This window comes from Tasmannia lanceolata, unplaced genomic scaffold (assembly GCF_043159265.1).
Source record: "Tasmannia lanceolata isolate RefF3 unplaced genomic scaffold, GAP_Taslan_0.1 ptg000002l, whole genome shotgun sequence".
In the NCBI taxonomy this organism is placed as follows: Eukaryota; Viridiplantae; Streptophyta; class Magnoliopsida; order Canellales; family Winteraceae; genus Tasmannia; species Tasmannia lanceolata.
This window is the reverse complement of record NW_027518679.1, coordinates 30,641,246-30,656,071: the sequence shown is the minus strand read 5'-3', so window position 1 is coordinate 30,656,071 and position 14,826 is coordinate 30,641,246. Positions and strand designations below refer to the sequence as shown.

General features: G+C 39.3%; 1 protein-coding gene across 1 annotated transcript; it reads left to right on the top strand.

Moving 5' to 3' along the window:
• The first annotated feature begins 6,905 nt into the window (after window positions 1–6,905).
• AILP1 (aluminum induced protein with YGL and LRDR motifs) lies at window positions 6,906–12,241 on the top strand. Its single transcript, XM_077374306.1, has 5 exons — window positions 6,906–7,124; window positions 10,025–10,265; window positions 10,379–10,499; window positions 10,771–10,880; window positions 11,928–12,241. The coding sequence occupies exons 1-5, from the start codon at window positions 6,922–6,924 to the stop codon at window positions 11,961–11,963; spliced, it is 711 nt and encodes a 236-aa protein (XP_077230421.1). The 5' UTR covers window positions 6,906–6,921; the 3' UTR covers window positions 11,964–12,241.
• The last annotated feature ends 2,585 nt before the right edge of the window (window positions 12,242–14,826 follow it).

The window sequence follows — 14,826 nt, the reverse complement described above, 5'->3', positions numbered from 1 at the left end:
GGTTGAGCATTCAAAAGCCCGCATGAATCTCAGGTCGAGCCGGGTTTGAAGGGGCCCGACCCGACCCGACCCGAGTTACATAAGTTATAGTATGTACATTTTTTTCTATTGTTAGTTAAAAGTTAAAAGTGAAAACCCACGCACCCACTGTTATTGTATGTGAGTGTAATTTCTGCTTCTATGAGTTAAGTTGATTCAAGTGTTTGATTGTAATTACAACATTGTTTGATTACAACATTGTTTGATTCAAGTGTAATGTGAGTGTAATTAAATCATTGTTTGATTCAAGTGTACTGTGAGTGTAATTTCTACTTCTATGAGTTGAGTTGCCTTACCAAACAAGAATTTTCCTTAAAAAATTGCGTCAACATGAAAAAACCTGACCCGACCCGAGATTTATCATGGGTAGGGCCGGGTTTGGGAATCGTGGGTTTTCCGAAAAAAAACCCGACCCGAGATATTTCTCGGGTAGGGTTGGGTTCTCCAAAACCCGACCCGCCCGACCCGAGTTGCAGCCATACTCATATCCTTCTTTTTCAGCTTTGTAATCTCAATCCCTTGTCTCACAGCCTCTTTAACTGGTCCCATGGATGCATACTTGACTAGTTTCTAAATTCATGTATGAACTACAATGCCCGGTAAACTCAAGGAGATAAGTTGGAATCTGGATAGAAAACTATGGAAGGAAAGCTTTGCTTTTGTCATGAACGTCACAATCTGGGAGAGGAATCATGAAGAGAGACTGGTAGGTTCAAGGTAGACTCTGTATACCGATAATGTATTGTTACAAAATTGTTTTCTAATGGTCTAAAACCAACGTAACTTTGAAAACTTCACTTATATAGAAAAGAAAGGGTTGTCAAGTTGATTTGTAGTCTTCTCCCTGGTGCTTCATCGAGCTGTTGGGGTCTATTCTGCTATGTTTTTAATATCAAATAATCAACCCATGCAAATGGTGGGCCATTTTATACCCATGAGTGGGTCCATCATCTCCACTAAAATCCATGCATAGGGTGGGGCCCACCAATTTTATACTATGTTTTTTATGGGGTGGGCCCCACTAACTCCACTCATGCATAGGGTGGAGCCCACCATTTTACACCTCGATCATGTTTTGATGGGGTGGGGCCCATTATTTTACAACCATGCACAACATGGGCCCAAGAATGCTAGTAATATATGCTACTAAGATGTTTCTTTCCATCCGGGAACCATCGTCTTTTCTCATGTTTTGATGGGGTGGGTCCTAGCGAAATGGCTTTGGGCAAAATTTCCTAGCAAGTCCCTTGATTGATATTATAAAGGGAAATGTTATCAGCACTACTGTATTTTGATGACGGCACTCCTCACTTTATTCAAAGTACGGTATGGCCAGCACCATATGATGATCCAAACTGTCCATTGGATGGGCTACAGCCTAAATAGGTTGTGCCCCAAAAATCATTACCATAGGTTGCTCCTAATCCTCCGATCTGAATGTTAGAGGGTTGATCCTAACCTTCTATAGATCGGAGGGTTAGGATCAACCTATGGAAATTTTTTTTTTTTTTGTCACAACCTATTTAGGCTGTGGCCCATCCAATGGACGATTTGGATCATCCTATGGTGCGGGTCATACCGTACTTTGAAACAAAGTGAGGAGTGCCCTCATCAAAATACAGTAGTGCTGATAACATTTCCCATTATAAAATTCAAAGTTGGAAAACAAGGTTCCAACTTCCATCCATAGTTTTGAGGGATTGTTAGTCAATTTCGCAGAAAGCTACACTTTTCATACTATTTTGTCTTCATTCATTTAATTCGTATTAGCTGGCTGTTCTGTCCTGCAAAAGTCAGCCAAATTGATGGTTGGAATCTTTGGAGCCCTCTTTTTTAAAAACAAAATTACAAAAGCACGAAAGCTACAACTAATGAAGCCGAAGACCAGCTCACGCCAGCTCTAGAAACAAAACAGGGAAAGTGTTTTCTCTCTTTGGAAAATGATTTGAAGAAACACTTGTGTTAAGGGTTCCTAAACAGCCATCATAGTACTGCCACGTATACCTGAGAAAGATCGACTCTGTCATTGCCAGTGAATGAGGGATATTTTCGTCAATAAAAATATCACTGATATATTATTGTATTAGGTGGCGTAATATGAAGGACTTTTAGAACGCTCCCTGAGACAGACGTGTCTTCCTAACATCTCTCTTTCTCTTTCAAGGGGAAAAAATGCAAAAAAAAGGGAAATTAAGGGAAATGATATATTCACCCCCTTTTCTTCCCGGGCCAACCCCTTTACTGAAAAAAAAATAGTCATTAGTGTAGGGCTCGCAATTAGACCCACGAAAAAGGGATCTGCCCCACCCCGCTTAGGGTAGGGGATTCCCGGATTTAAAAGGGGAAGGGGATTGGAAAAATTCCCCGAAGCGGGGACTGGGCGGGGATGGGGATTGCCTAGCCCCGCCCCGCACTACAATCTACGTACAAAATTGAATTTTTTAACTATTAAATTTAGGTTTGCAACTTTTAATTTGGGTAGCCACAATTACCATTGAACAAATTTCATTTGATATTTCTAAAATTTTCCTAATATCTTTGTCGAATAAATTTTTAATTAAAAAAATACATTAAACACATTTCCCTGTAGTGTGCAGGACGGGAATGGGGATTAGATTTTCCCCGCAAGGCGGGGGCGGGGAATTTTTTTGGATTGAGGGATGGGGAATACAACATCCGGCCCTACCCTGCCCAGTTGCCACCCCTATATTAGTGCACTAGAAGCTGCGTCCGGAGGAAGAAAAGGAGGCAAATATATGATACGTGCATGCATAGGACACATATGGCATCATGTGTTAGTATTTTATTAAATAGATAGTTAATTATATGATGTGTCGTTAATTATATGATGTGTCATTGTAAGTTAAGTAGTTGTTGTGTTGTTTAAAGGAGAGTAGTTACTATAGAGAATAACTACTGATATGGGGTGTCTTTAGGGCTGCAACTCGAGCCGGGTTTTACCCGACCCGCATCGACCCGACCCAAAAATAGCCTGGGTCGGGTTCAGGTTTCATGGGTTTCGGGTCGAGCCGGGTTCAGCATTCAAAAACCCGCATGAATCTCGGGTCGAGCCGGGTTTGAAGGGGCCCGACCCGACCCGACCCGAGTTACATAAGTTATAGTATGTACATTTTTTTCTATTGTTAGTCAAAAGTTAAAGGGATAATTACATTTACACCCCCTCTAGTCTCTGACACATCCACTTCCACCCCTATAGTTTAAAACATGACAAATACACCCTTGTAGTTTCAATTTGTTTAAGGTAGGCCCCCTCAGCTGAAGGTTCGTCCATAGATTGAAGGGTTAGGATGATCTGATGGAGCTGATTTTTTGGGCACACCCTATCTATGTCAGGACCCATCAAATGAACGCTTTGGATCATCCAAACAATGTGGGCCCACATTATTTGGATGATTTTTTGGTAGTGTTTGGATTCGGGTAGGGGCCCACATTATTTGGATGATCCAAAGCGTTCATTTGATGGGTCCTGACATAGATATGGTGTGCCCAAAAAATCAGCTCCATCGGATCATCCTAACCCTTCAATCTATGGACGAACCTTCAGCTGAGGGGGCAAACCTTAAACAAATTGAAACTACAGGGGTGTATTTGTCACGTTTTAAACTATAGGGGTGGAAGTGGATGTGTCAGAAACTAGAGGGGGTGTAAATGTAATTATTCCAAAGTTAAAAGTGAAAACCCACACACCCACTGTAACTGTATGTGAGTGTAATTTCTACTTCTATGAGTTGAGTTGATTCAAGTGTTTGATTCAGCATTGTTTGATTGTAATTACAACATTGTTTGATTACAGCATTGTTTGATTCAAGTGTGATGTGAGTATAATTACATCATTGTTTGATTCAAGTGTAATGTGAGTGTAATTTCTGCTTCTATGAGTTGAGTTGCCTTGCCAAACAAGAATTTTCCTTAAAAATTTGCGTCAACGTGAAAAAACCCGACCCGACCCGAACCGACCCGAGATTTATCATGGGTAGGGCCGGGTTTGGGAATCGTGGGTTTTCCGAAAAAAACCCGACCCGAGATATTTCTCGGGTAGGGTTGGGTTCTCCAAAACCCGACCCGCCCGACCCGAGTTGCAGCCCTAGGTGTCTTACTTATGTGGTTGAAAGGGGAGTAGTTATTGTAGAGAGCAACTACAATGTAGTTATTGTGTGATGTGCCTTACTTGTGTGGTGGAGAGGAGAGAGGTTATTGTAACTTATAACTAGATTTTAAGTGTTTTAATGAAAGAGATATCTTGGATGGAGAATCCAAGAAGTTTAATCCCAAAAGGAATGTTAAGGAGGCAAGCCTAACCTCGAATTATATCTTGGATGAAGAATCCAAGAAGTTTAATCCCAAAAGGAATGTTAAGGAGGCAAGGCTAACCTCGAATTTAGCCAGAAGGAGGCAAGGCTATCCTCGAACTTAGCCAACTTCATCCCATATTTGATCTTTGAGAAATAGGCACATATCAATATATCAGTTCCTGAAATCGATAATTGCTTGTGGGTCGCACATGTCGCATGTTAAAGATTCGATCATAATGATCAACCCTGGGTCCCTTGTGCTACGCAAGTGTCATCATATATGAGGCGGCTCTGTTAGAATATGTGCGATCTCACCAATAGGTTAGATTAGGCAACTATGGTTTGATTAGGTAGAATAATATCACATCTTCAAAGATTTGATTTGGATTAATTGGGGAACATTACGCAGGGAGGCTAGATTAGGTATTAAGATTATCTTTTCAAATCTCTTTCCATAAATCTTGTGATACTAGTTTCTATGTTTATCCTCTTGAGTGTTCTATATAAACACTCATTAGGCTTGATTGTAAGATAAGCAAAGATTAGTGAAAATCTTCAATATTTTACAGGCTCACATGTTCTTGGTTGCAAATGGTAACCATTCAATCCCAATGATCAATCGTGACTCCCACATGTCGCATCCGTATGATAGTTACTATTGATCTAGCGGTGCACATGATGCGGTTGACATGGCCTTGATCCCACACTTAATTAAATGAAGGAGTTTTTGCAAAAAGAGTCTTTCACTATGTACTATTTGTAAAATGAGTCTTCCACTATGGATTATTTGCAAATAGAGTCGCGTAGTTTGATATTTTGCAAAACGAGTCGTGGCATTTGGTCATGCTTTGCAAATGAAGTAAATTCTACTCTCACTTCAGGGAATTGAAACGGCAGATAAATTAAGTTAGAAAAAGACAAGAATACCCTTTATTTAAAGAGTAGTATGCCCTATGGGTGGCATTATGATCTTCCCACCCCTCCTTTGGATTTCTGGAATCTTGTGGAAAAGTTTGGAAAGGAAAACAAAATGTAAAATTGCCTACTTTTTACTCATGGAAAGAATAACTTGAACCCACCTTGTTCAATCTTTATTTAGAGATACCTTCAATTTATGATGATATTCCTCTAAATTAACCATAACCATATTATTTCCCTCTAAATTGTGGGAAGAAAAAAAAATTCTAGAGAATAATTTTCCAACAGAAAAGTTTTTCTTTCAATCCAAACAGAGGGCACAACAATCCATTTCTTTCACTAATATAATTTTGTCCCTTGAGGTATTGTTTCTGTTTTACTGTTGGGCGTTCTCATTCTTGGGCGATGATTTTTTCACGTAAAGGGGCGGAGACACAAATAGCATGAGCGGGCTATGGCCTCCCAATGAATTGCAAAATCCCTTTTATGGTTTATGCCCTGCATGCATGCTTAGCTAGTTTAGTGGCTCTACATGTAACATGCATGCTTTAGTGGCCATGGCCCCCAATAATCAATTCAGGCAAGTGTAAATTAGTCCGGCCCCATCAAGTGTAAATCCCTCTCCCCCCTCAACGTGATGTGACGTCAAAAAGCGTTAAAGTCTGCCCACAATTCACTTAAAAGTGGGGCGCATCATCCTTGGGGGTAAAAATCATCTCCCTCATTCTTAACTTATGTGACCCACTTCGTTATTATAATGGCACCCATTGAGAGGCATTATTTGATGTAACGTGGTACGCCCGATGCAACACAACCAAAGCATTCATTTGCTTGCCAATTCTTTGTAACTCCCACATCCAAATAATGTGTATTGTTTGTTGTTAGTTTTGGGAATGAAACTTGGGTCGATTTGTAGGAAAAAATTTCATAAAATAAAAAATCTACTTGTCTCAAGAAATTGAGAATGAATTACAGTTGAGCAAATCCCAAAAATGAATTTGTGTAATCTCAGAGGAAATGGGGAAAGCCTCTCCCTCTCTCACTCTTCCCGCGTCTCTTTGTCTCCGAGGCTTCACCAACAACACAAGCCCACGTTAGCCAAAGCCTTCCTACAAGTCAGCAAACAAACTACAGGCACAAGCACCAATTTTTTAGCTTAAATTCTGACTTAGAGGAATTCAGTCATAATTCAAAACAAGGTAACTTTGTACCACCGGTTGTTCGACAATTGTGATGACCAATTGTGTGAACCAACCATTTCTCTCCTACTAGGTTGAATTACTATCGCGATACAAAACCAAAACCAAGAATGTGGGCAGCCAAAAAAAAAGTAAAAATGAAGAGAGGGGTGCAGTTATCAAAAATAGCTTGGGTAGAAAATTCGAAGCCGGTGGGATAGCTGATGAGCCAAAAGGAAGCCGAGCCAGAAGTGGTTAGAAGAATATAATGGCCCCACCGTCCGGGCCCACATCACGTGCTCTCCTGTCTCCATTATCTTATCCTATAACATTAAAATACTCAATAAATCCAAATTTTCCAATTTTGAATTACCAATATTACCCTCACTCCTTTCCCTACAAATTGCCCCATCCCCTCTCTAATCCCTTCCATATTTCCATTCGTTTTTTAGAGAGAGAGAGAGAGGAGAGAGATGTTGGCAGTTTTTAGCGGCGCTGTGGTGACGCCGCCGGAGGAGCTGATCGCCGCCGGCAATCGGACTCCGTCACCGAAAATGATGTCATCGGCGTTAGTAGAACGTTTTCTTGAGAACAACGACTCAGCAGTTTCTACACAGATCGGGAAACATGGACACGTGGCATACACTCACCACAACGAGTCCGCGTTACAACCTAGGTAAGAGTAAAACCAACCGCTCCGTCAAATTTAACGGAGTTCCGTCAGTTATGGTTAATTTATTAAAAAAAATTTGAAATAAAGCTGAAAATTAATAGCTAAATGAATTAGGCCATGATAAATTCACACCCCAATTCGCACCCCTTTAAAGGAGGGGGGGATAGTGGTAGATTTGAACGCTTTTTAAAGCCGATTCACGTTTAAGGGGTTTGAATTATCCTACAAGGGTGGGAATTTATTATTGGCCAATCGATTAAGCCTTCCGATCGGATGGTTTCTATCATCCAGATCTTTTTATTGTTATCATTTTTTTTTCATCGGAAAAATCCCTCTAAATGTTTAATTTTTTTTTATGTAATATCAAACAATGAGGTCTTTAGGAATCTAAGATTTGTTGAATTGGGATCTATTCTTATAAATAATTCCATTTAATTATACGATGATAATAGGTTGTGCCCAAAAAATCACTTCCATAGGTTGATCCAAACCCTCCGATCTATAGAGGGTTAGGATCACAGGTTGATCCTAACCCTCCGATATGATTGTTAGTGTTGATCCTAACCCTCTATAGATCGGAGGGTTTGGATCAACCTATGGAAATGATTTTTGGGGTACAATCTATTTAGGCTGTGGCCCATCTAATGGACGGTTTGAATCATCCTATGGTGCAGGCCATACTGTACTTTTAATAAAGTGAAGAGTGCCCTCATCAAAATACGGTTTGGATGCCAAAAATTTTTTTTGGCTCTTGGACTTTTGTGGAATTTCCGCAAGAAACCCACGTTTGGTTGCTAGTTATATAGTGGGCAAAAAAGAATCGCACAAACCAAAATAACCCCGCACGAAACCCAAAGCTGGAAAAAAAAATCCCAGGAACCAAAATAATCACTCATGAAATCTGAGGAACCAAAATAACCAAAAGAACTTTTTTCTTCCCAACAGTTCAAGCAACGGATTTTTATTTTATCGGGATTTTTTTTCCCACCATAGTCCGGTCAACCAAACATGGGATTTTTATTTTACCGGAATACTTCCAGGGATTTTTTTTTTTTTTTTTTCCACCAATCTCGCAGGAAGTTTTTTTGTTCTACAAAAGTCCCAAGAACCAAAATAATTCTGGCATCCAAACGGTATCCGTTTTTCCGGGAAAAAAAAAAACTTGCAAATCCATTAGACCCTGAAATTTTTTACGCCCTTTAATCCAAAGAAAGAAGAAAAGGAATTATTACTTTTTTGGTAAAAGAAGAATGGAATCACTTTTAACTCCGTTAATTTAGGCATTATCCATCACATCATCTTGTGTTTTTTATTTTCTTTTACTGTAGTTGCATATGAAACAAAGTAAGGTAAGTAAGTAAGTATCATGCATTCATGCCCATTTCACGGGTGCCCTAAAGAAGGGATAGACTTCAGATTCTCTATGAATTTTGTCAGTCCTTTTTGTGAATTTATTCTATCCATTAGGACACCTGTCTCTTTCTAAAGGACACCTGTCTCTTTCTAAAGGACACGTATAGGTGTAGTGGTGACCACACGGAGTTGAGTCGGAAGGGTATCGAGTTGAAAAAAAAATCAGGTAAAAATCTTTCTAGATCACTAATGAGAGAGAGAGAGAGGTATCATTACCAATAAATCCAAGCAAAATTTTACCTTCTGTGGGTTTGGGCTTGGATTTTCTAAGGAAGGAACAAGGGTGACACACCAGAAGAGGAGTTTTGCTGACGTGGCACTCAAATGCCAAGCCAAATCCTTGGCTTTTGTGCAACCCAAGACACAATTGGGTTAAATAAAGCCCCTGAAAATATAGTTACATTATTAGACCTGGCAAAAAGTGACCCGGACCCGCAGGTCCACCCAGCCCACCTATAATTTACGGGGTCTGGGTCACTCTATAGTGGCCCGATTGAATTTGACCCAGCCCGTACGGGTCACGTCAAAACTGGGCCGGGCTGGATGGACCTGTGGGTGCCAGAAAAAACTCAAATGATTTAGATTTTGTATGGTTTAAGCCCTTATAGTCTCGTATTTTTCAGAAAGTACTGTACCAAACCGTCCATGTGATGGAACACAACTTAAATAGGTTGTGCCCCAAAAATCATTTCAATAGGATGATCCAGCCCTCCGATCTATAGAGGTTTCCATAAATAATAATATGCAATTTCTCCATAATCAGAGGGCTAGGATCATCCTATGGAAATGATTTTTTGGTCACAACCTATTTGCGTTATGGCCTATCACATGGATGGTCTGGATCATCCTATTTTAGTGTGGGAAATAAAAACAACAAAAAAATAATAATAAACGGGTGACCCGCTCGGCCCGTATGGTGGGGTCCGGGTTCACCAAATTGTGACACGTAAAATTATGTGTCAATAAGACCCAGACCTGTACAGGTTGGTTGAAACCCGGCCAGGCCTACCCATTCGCCAAGTCTATATATGATACAAATATCGAAAGTCATCACTAATCTACAAGACATCTAGTAGTTTAAACTAGTCGTTAATGGTTGGTATAACCCCAAAAGAGTTAATAGCAATCAATATAAAAGTGTTTTCCTTAATATAATGAGAAGTGTCAATTATCAAAATGTTTGAGTGAAGATATCAATTCCCATGTATATATTTTTACGAAGAAATTATATGATGCCCGACCCTGAAAATGTAAAGGGCGGAAGGAGACAAAACCTGCTGCCTTGGTTTTTGAACCAAAGAAAAGTGAAAAAATGGGGCTTTCCCTTGGATTAAAAATCAAGGGAGAGAGGTTTTCTCTCCCTCCGCCCTTCATTTTCACGGTCGGGCATCATCTAATTTCTCATTTTTACGAGATTTTTGGCGAATTCAAGAGGTCAAGTGTCAGTGAAGTGTTACATTTGTGAATGATGGATGGGTGTTTGTATGTAGGTCATTCGCCGTTAAGGATGAAATATTTTGCTTGTTCGAAGGGGCACTCGACAATTTAGGCAGTCTGAGGCAGCAATATGGTCTCTCCAAGACAGCTAATGAGGTGGTGTTGGTGATTGAGGCCTACAAGGCCCTCCGTGATAGGGCGCCCTACCCTCCCAGCCATGTCGTAGGCCACCTCATTGGTGATTTCGCCTTTGTTGTCTTTGACAATTCCACCTCAACATTATTCGTGGCTTCTGTAAGTGACCATGTTTTAACTAGTTTAATTTTTATTTTTTTTGAAATTGTTGAACTAGTTCAATGTGTTTGAGCTATAACAAGTAGTTCAATATATGATTTGGTGTGCAACAGGATCAACATGGAAAGGTCCCATTGTTCTGGGGAGTCACAGCTGATGGATTTGTGGCCTTCGCCGATAGTGCAGAATCTCTCAAAGGAGCCTGTGGCAAGTCACTTGCTTCTTTCCCCCAAGGTAAATTTCCTTGGCAATTCAGAAACCCTTCTTGAAAAAAGTGTTGGGATAGTGAGGATCTACTAGATCAATTGAGGCCCAACTGGGGTACACTTCCCATCACCATTTGATCATGTTCTGACACTGATAAGGCTCTATCTTTTGCTATGGGTGATTTCATTCATTATCATTTCTTAGATAAATAGAAGATATATTTTCCTTGTAATTTTCTCCTTTTTATTGTGATGAATGAATGAATGGATGGATGGATGGGTTTATCTTTGGATTGCAGGATGCTTTTTCTCAACAGTCCTGGGGGAGCTGAAGTGCTATGAGAACCCTAAGAACAAAGTCACTGCCATTCCAACAGATGATGAAGAAATATGCGGTGCAACTTTCATGGTAATTAATTGTGCTTCCTACCATAATTCTACTAAACCAAGTGTAGTTTATGGCACTTAGAAAAGTTTAATTATTGCATGATCTCTATCCTCACAACATTATAGTGGTCCCATTCATCCTTACTTTCACTCTATGTGTCTCAAGCCCATTGACCAAGACCCACCGACTTTGCACTGGATTACTCACTGCTCAAAATTGACATTATTCAGATGATCTTAACCATTGTTTAAAAACCCCCCTTGTCAATCAACAACTTTCTCAAGTGGACTCAGTATTTGTCATTTTGCTGATGATGGCTTTGAGATTTTTATTGGTTGCTTCTACTGCTCCGTTGGTCTCTGCCCTACCAAATCAATTAAAAACTTCTTTTTACTTGCCAGCGGTAATGTAAAGTTGACCGCATCAATCCTTCACTGGCCAAGATCGACTCCTATTTACCTCGGTTGAATTCCTCTCTGATATTTACCTTGGCCAATTGAGTTTTCGGATTTAGTTTGAGTTTTTAGATACTGATCTCAACCAAGGTTTTAAATTTCGGTTTCAGGCGAAATTTCAGTCCTTCCCGAAACTGAAATTTCGACCAAAATCAAGAAATTTCGGCCGAAATTTGGTAAAAGCTCTCGAAATATCGTTTTTTTAAGCCGAAATTTCGGTTTCGGTTCGATTTCGTTTCAGTCCTAAGATTTCGGTCGAAATTTAAAACCATGATCTCAACCAATTGAATTCGAAATTTGGTAAAAGCTCTCGAAATATCGTTTTCTTAAGCCGAAATTTCGGTTTCGGTTCGATTTCGTTTCAGTCCTAAGATTTCGGTCGAAATTTAAAACCATGATCTCAACCAATTGAATTCTTCAATGACTAGAAGTCTAAATCATCCAGTCTCTGTAATTCTCAATCTATTATCCCATTGTATGGACAGCAGTATCAATCGCAATGTTTCATGATACAAATGATCAATACAGTATATTATAGTATGGCAGAGATTCTTCGTTGAAAATGTCCAAACTCGAAAAACTAATTCCAAAAGTAATGGCTTGTGATTATCAGGTGGAACCAGCTCCTGTTTTCACGGCGATGCAATAGAAACTTTGGCACTTGTTGATAATGGTTGTCAACATGAGGGTTGCAGTCATTGGCATATCTATGAACTGAGCGTCGGTTACGGGCGAGCTAGCGAATGCGACATGATACATGCCCTTGGGCTGCAAGTTTGGTTGGAATGCTGTGAGATGGAACCTCCTTTTCTTTGAGTTTTTAACTTCTTTGCTTCCTTCGGGTATGAATGTACATATTAATATGCTCTACCTTCAATAAGAGTCTGTTAAAAGTCTTGAGATTTATAAAAATGACTAGTTTGTCAATTCCTTGCAAGTTTCTGTAACCTTTGTTCTTAGCCAAACTTATGTCTGGCAAAACAAATGCCAATCTGAAAAGACAGGTTAAAAATGATCTTTCAAAAAAAATAAAAAATTATACTTCATACAACAACTCTACTAATGATAAGTTAATGAAACTTAGAAAAGGTGAATGATTTCGTCTAATTCTAACTTAATGAAACTTAATGATTTCTTCTAATCCTAACTTAGTTGATGTAACTTAGGAAAGGTGAATGATTCCTTTAAGATGCCAAAACCCATCAAACTTATTCCAAGAGTAATGGCTTGAGTCTTCAGGTGGAACTAGTGTTTAATTGGAGGTGTTGCCGGACATAGCTGGATGGTCTGATAGATTCAAAAGATCCGAACGTTAATGGGTAGGATTTGCACACAATAGCTAGATCCGAGATGTGTCCATTGGATTCATATCCTAAGGTTCGTGGTTCTTCAAAACATGAGCCACAGCTAGCTACAAAACCTGATAGAGCATACCAGATCCTACCTGGGGGTGCCAATGTATGAAAATACCCTTCATATTCATTCAAAATCCTCCTCAAAACAGCAAACAAGATTTCATGTTCTCGCTTTTCATTTTTATCACAATTCTCATCTCCTGGGTTTTTTTTCCCTAAGTAGGACCTAGGACACTCCGATGGACAGTCCGATTTGAAATGGATCATGACCCAGACTCAATATATATGATTGGAAAAGCAAACCGAAAAGGATCCACCGGAGAAGAGATCTAAATGGATAGTGACTAACACATACGTGAATCTTATCCGAAGTGGATAATGGTTGGTTGTCAATGTAATGTTAGGACCTGGGTAGAACTCACCCTTAAAAGCTAGCCAATGAGGAGAGGTCGCTCAAGTCCTTATAAGCCCATCCACATTAGTCTCACTTTTCCTTGGTGGGACTTTTCCTGTGTGGGATATTTGCTACCCCAATATATAAGCCTCTGTCCCAAACTAGTTGGGGTCGGCTAATGAATCCTCTAGAAAAAAATTAAGAAATTGGAAATGGTATTACAACCAACCTTTGTAGTACTTGTCACCATCTCTTTTACTTGGAAAGTTATGCTGACTTAAGAGATCATTGGTATTAGGTGTAGTGTTAGGTTGTGCAGAGTCAAATCTCCTCCCCTTTTGGTTGGTACAACAGCAAAGGCTAGATCTAAATATTATGGAAAAATCATGGACATAAAATTTGAAGGAACATTGAGATTAGAATTTTCCTTCTAAGATTTTTTTTTAATCCAAAGAATCATTTCAGTGTTTGGATATCACATCTTCTTTTCTTCAATTATTATTCGTTTGAAATAATTAATTTATATAATTTGGATAGCATATCATTCAGAAAATAAAATATAGTTTGGATAGCACATTTTCTTTGGAGTATATAGTGCTGATTTTTTATGAAAATATCATCAACCCTCTCTTCTATGATTTTATTTGCCATGAAAGAAAAATTAGAATTGGGCTATCCTTCATTGGCTTAAAAACCTCTTTGGACAAAGAAATAAAAATAAAAATGCTCTCTCTCTCTCTCTCTCTCTCTCTCTCTCTCTCTCTCTGCAGGCCAGAGAAAAGGAAAATATTAATAAATAAATAAGGAAAATATCAACAGAGTGGATATGTTATCTACTCTCTTGGCCACAAATACAGTGGGGGCCCACATTGTTTGGGTGATGTAAATCAAATGGATGGGCCCTGACATAGATAGGGTGTGCCCAAAAAATCAGCTCCATAGGATCATTCCAACCCTTCGATTTGTGGAGGTTAAAATGGAAGGGTTTACATCACCCAAACAATGTGGGTCCACTGTGTTTCTGGCCAATGGAGTAGATATGTTATCTACTCAACTGAGTAGAAACATTTTCCCATTAAATAATAACAAAAATAAAAAGTAAAAGATATACACACACACAAACTTAAGCTCACCAAACTTTTGGTGAGCTTAAGCACCCCAAACTTATGGTGAGCTTAAGCGCCCAATCACATTAGGGCCTACTTTGTTAGGATGATCCAAAGCATTCATTTGAAAGGCCCTTACATAGATGGGGTGTGTACCAAAAATCAGCTCCATAGGATCATCCTAACCCATCCATTTGTAGAAGTCAAAATGGACAGACATTATTTGTCCACAAATGTGCCCATTTTTGTCCTCCACAAATGGAGGGGTTAAGATGATCATATGGAGCTGATTTTTGGTACACACCAATAGATAGGGCCTTGCAAATGAATGGTTTGGATCACCACAGAAAATGTGGGACCCATGTGATTGGGGCGCTTAAGCTCACCATAAGCTCACCAACACTTTCCTCTATATATATATATATATATATATATATATATATATATATATATATATATATATATATATATATAGAGAGAGAGAGAATAGAGTTCCTAAGGTGTCACCTCATATAGCTTATATGAGGTGGCGCTTAAAAACATAAGGGGCCTACTTTGTTTGGATGATCCAAAGCATTCATTTGATAGGCCCTCACATAGATAGGGTGTGCCCAAAAAATGAACTTCATAGGATCATCCTAACCCGTCCATTTGTGG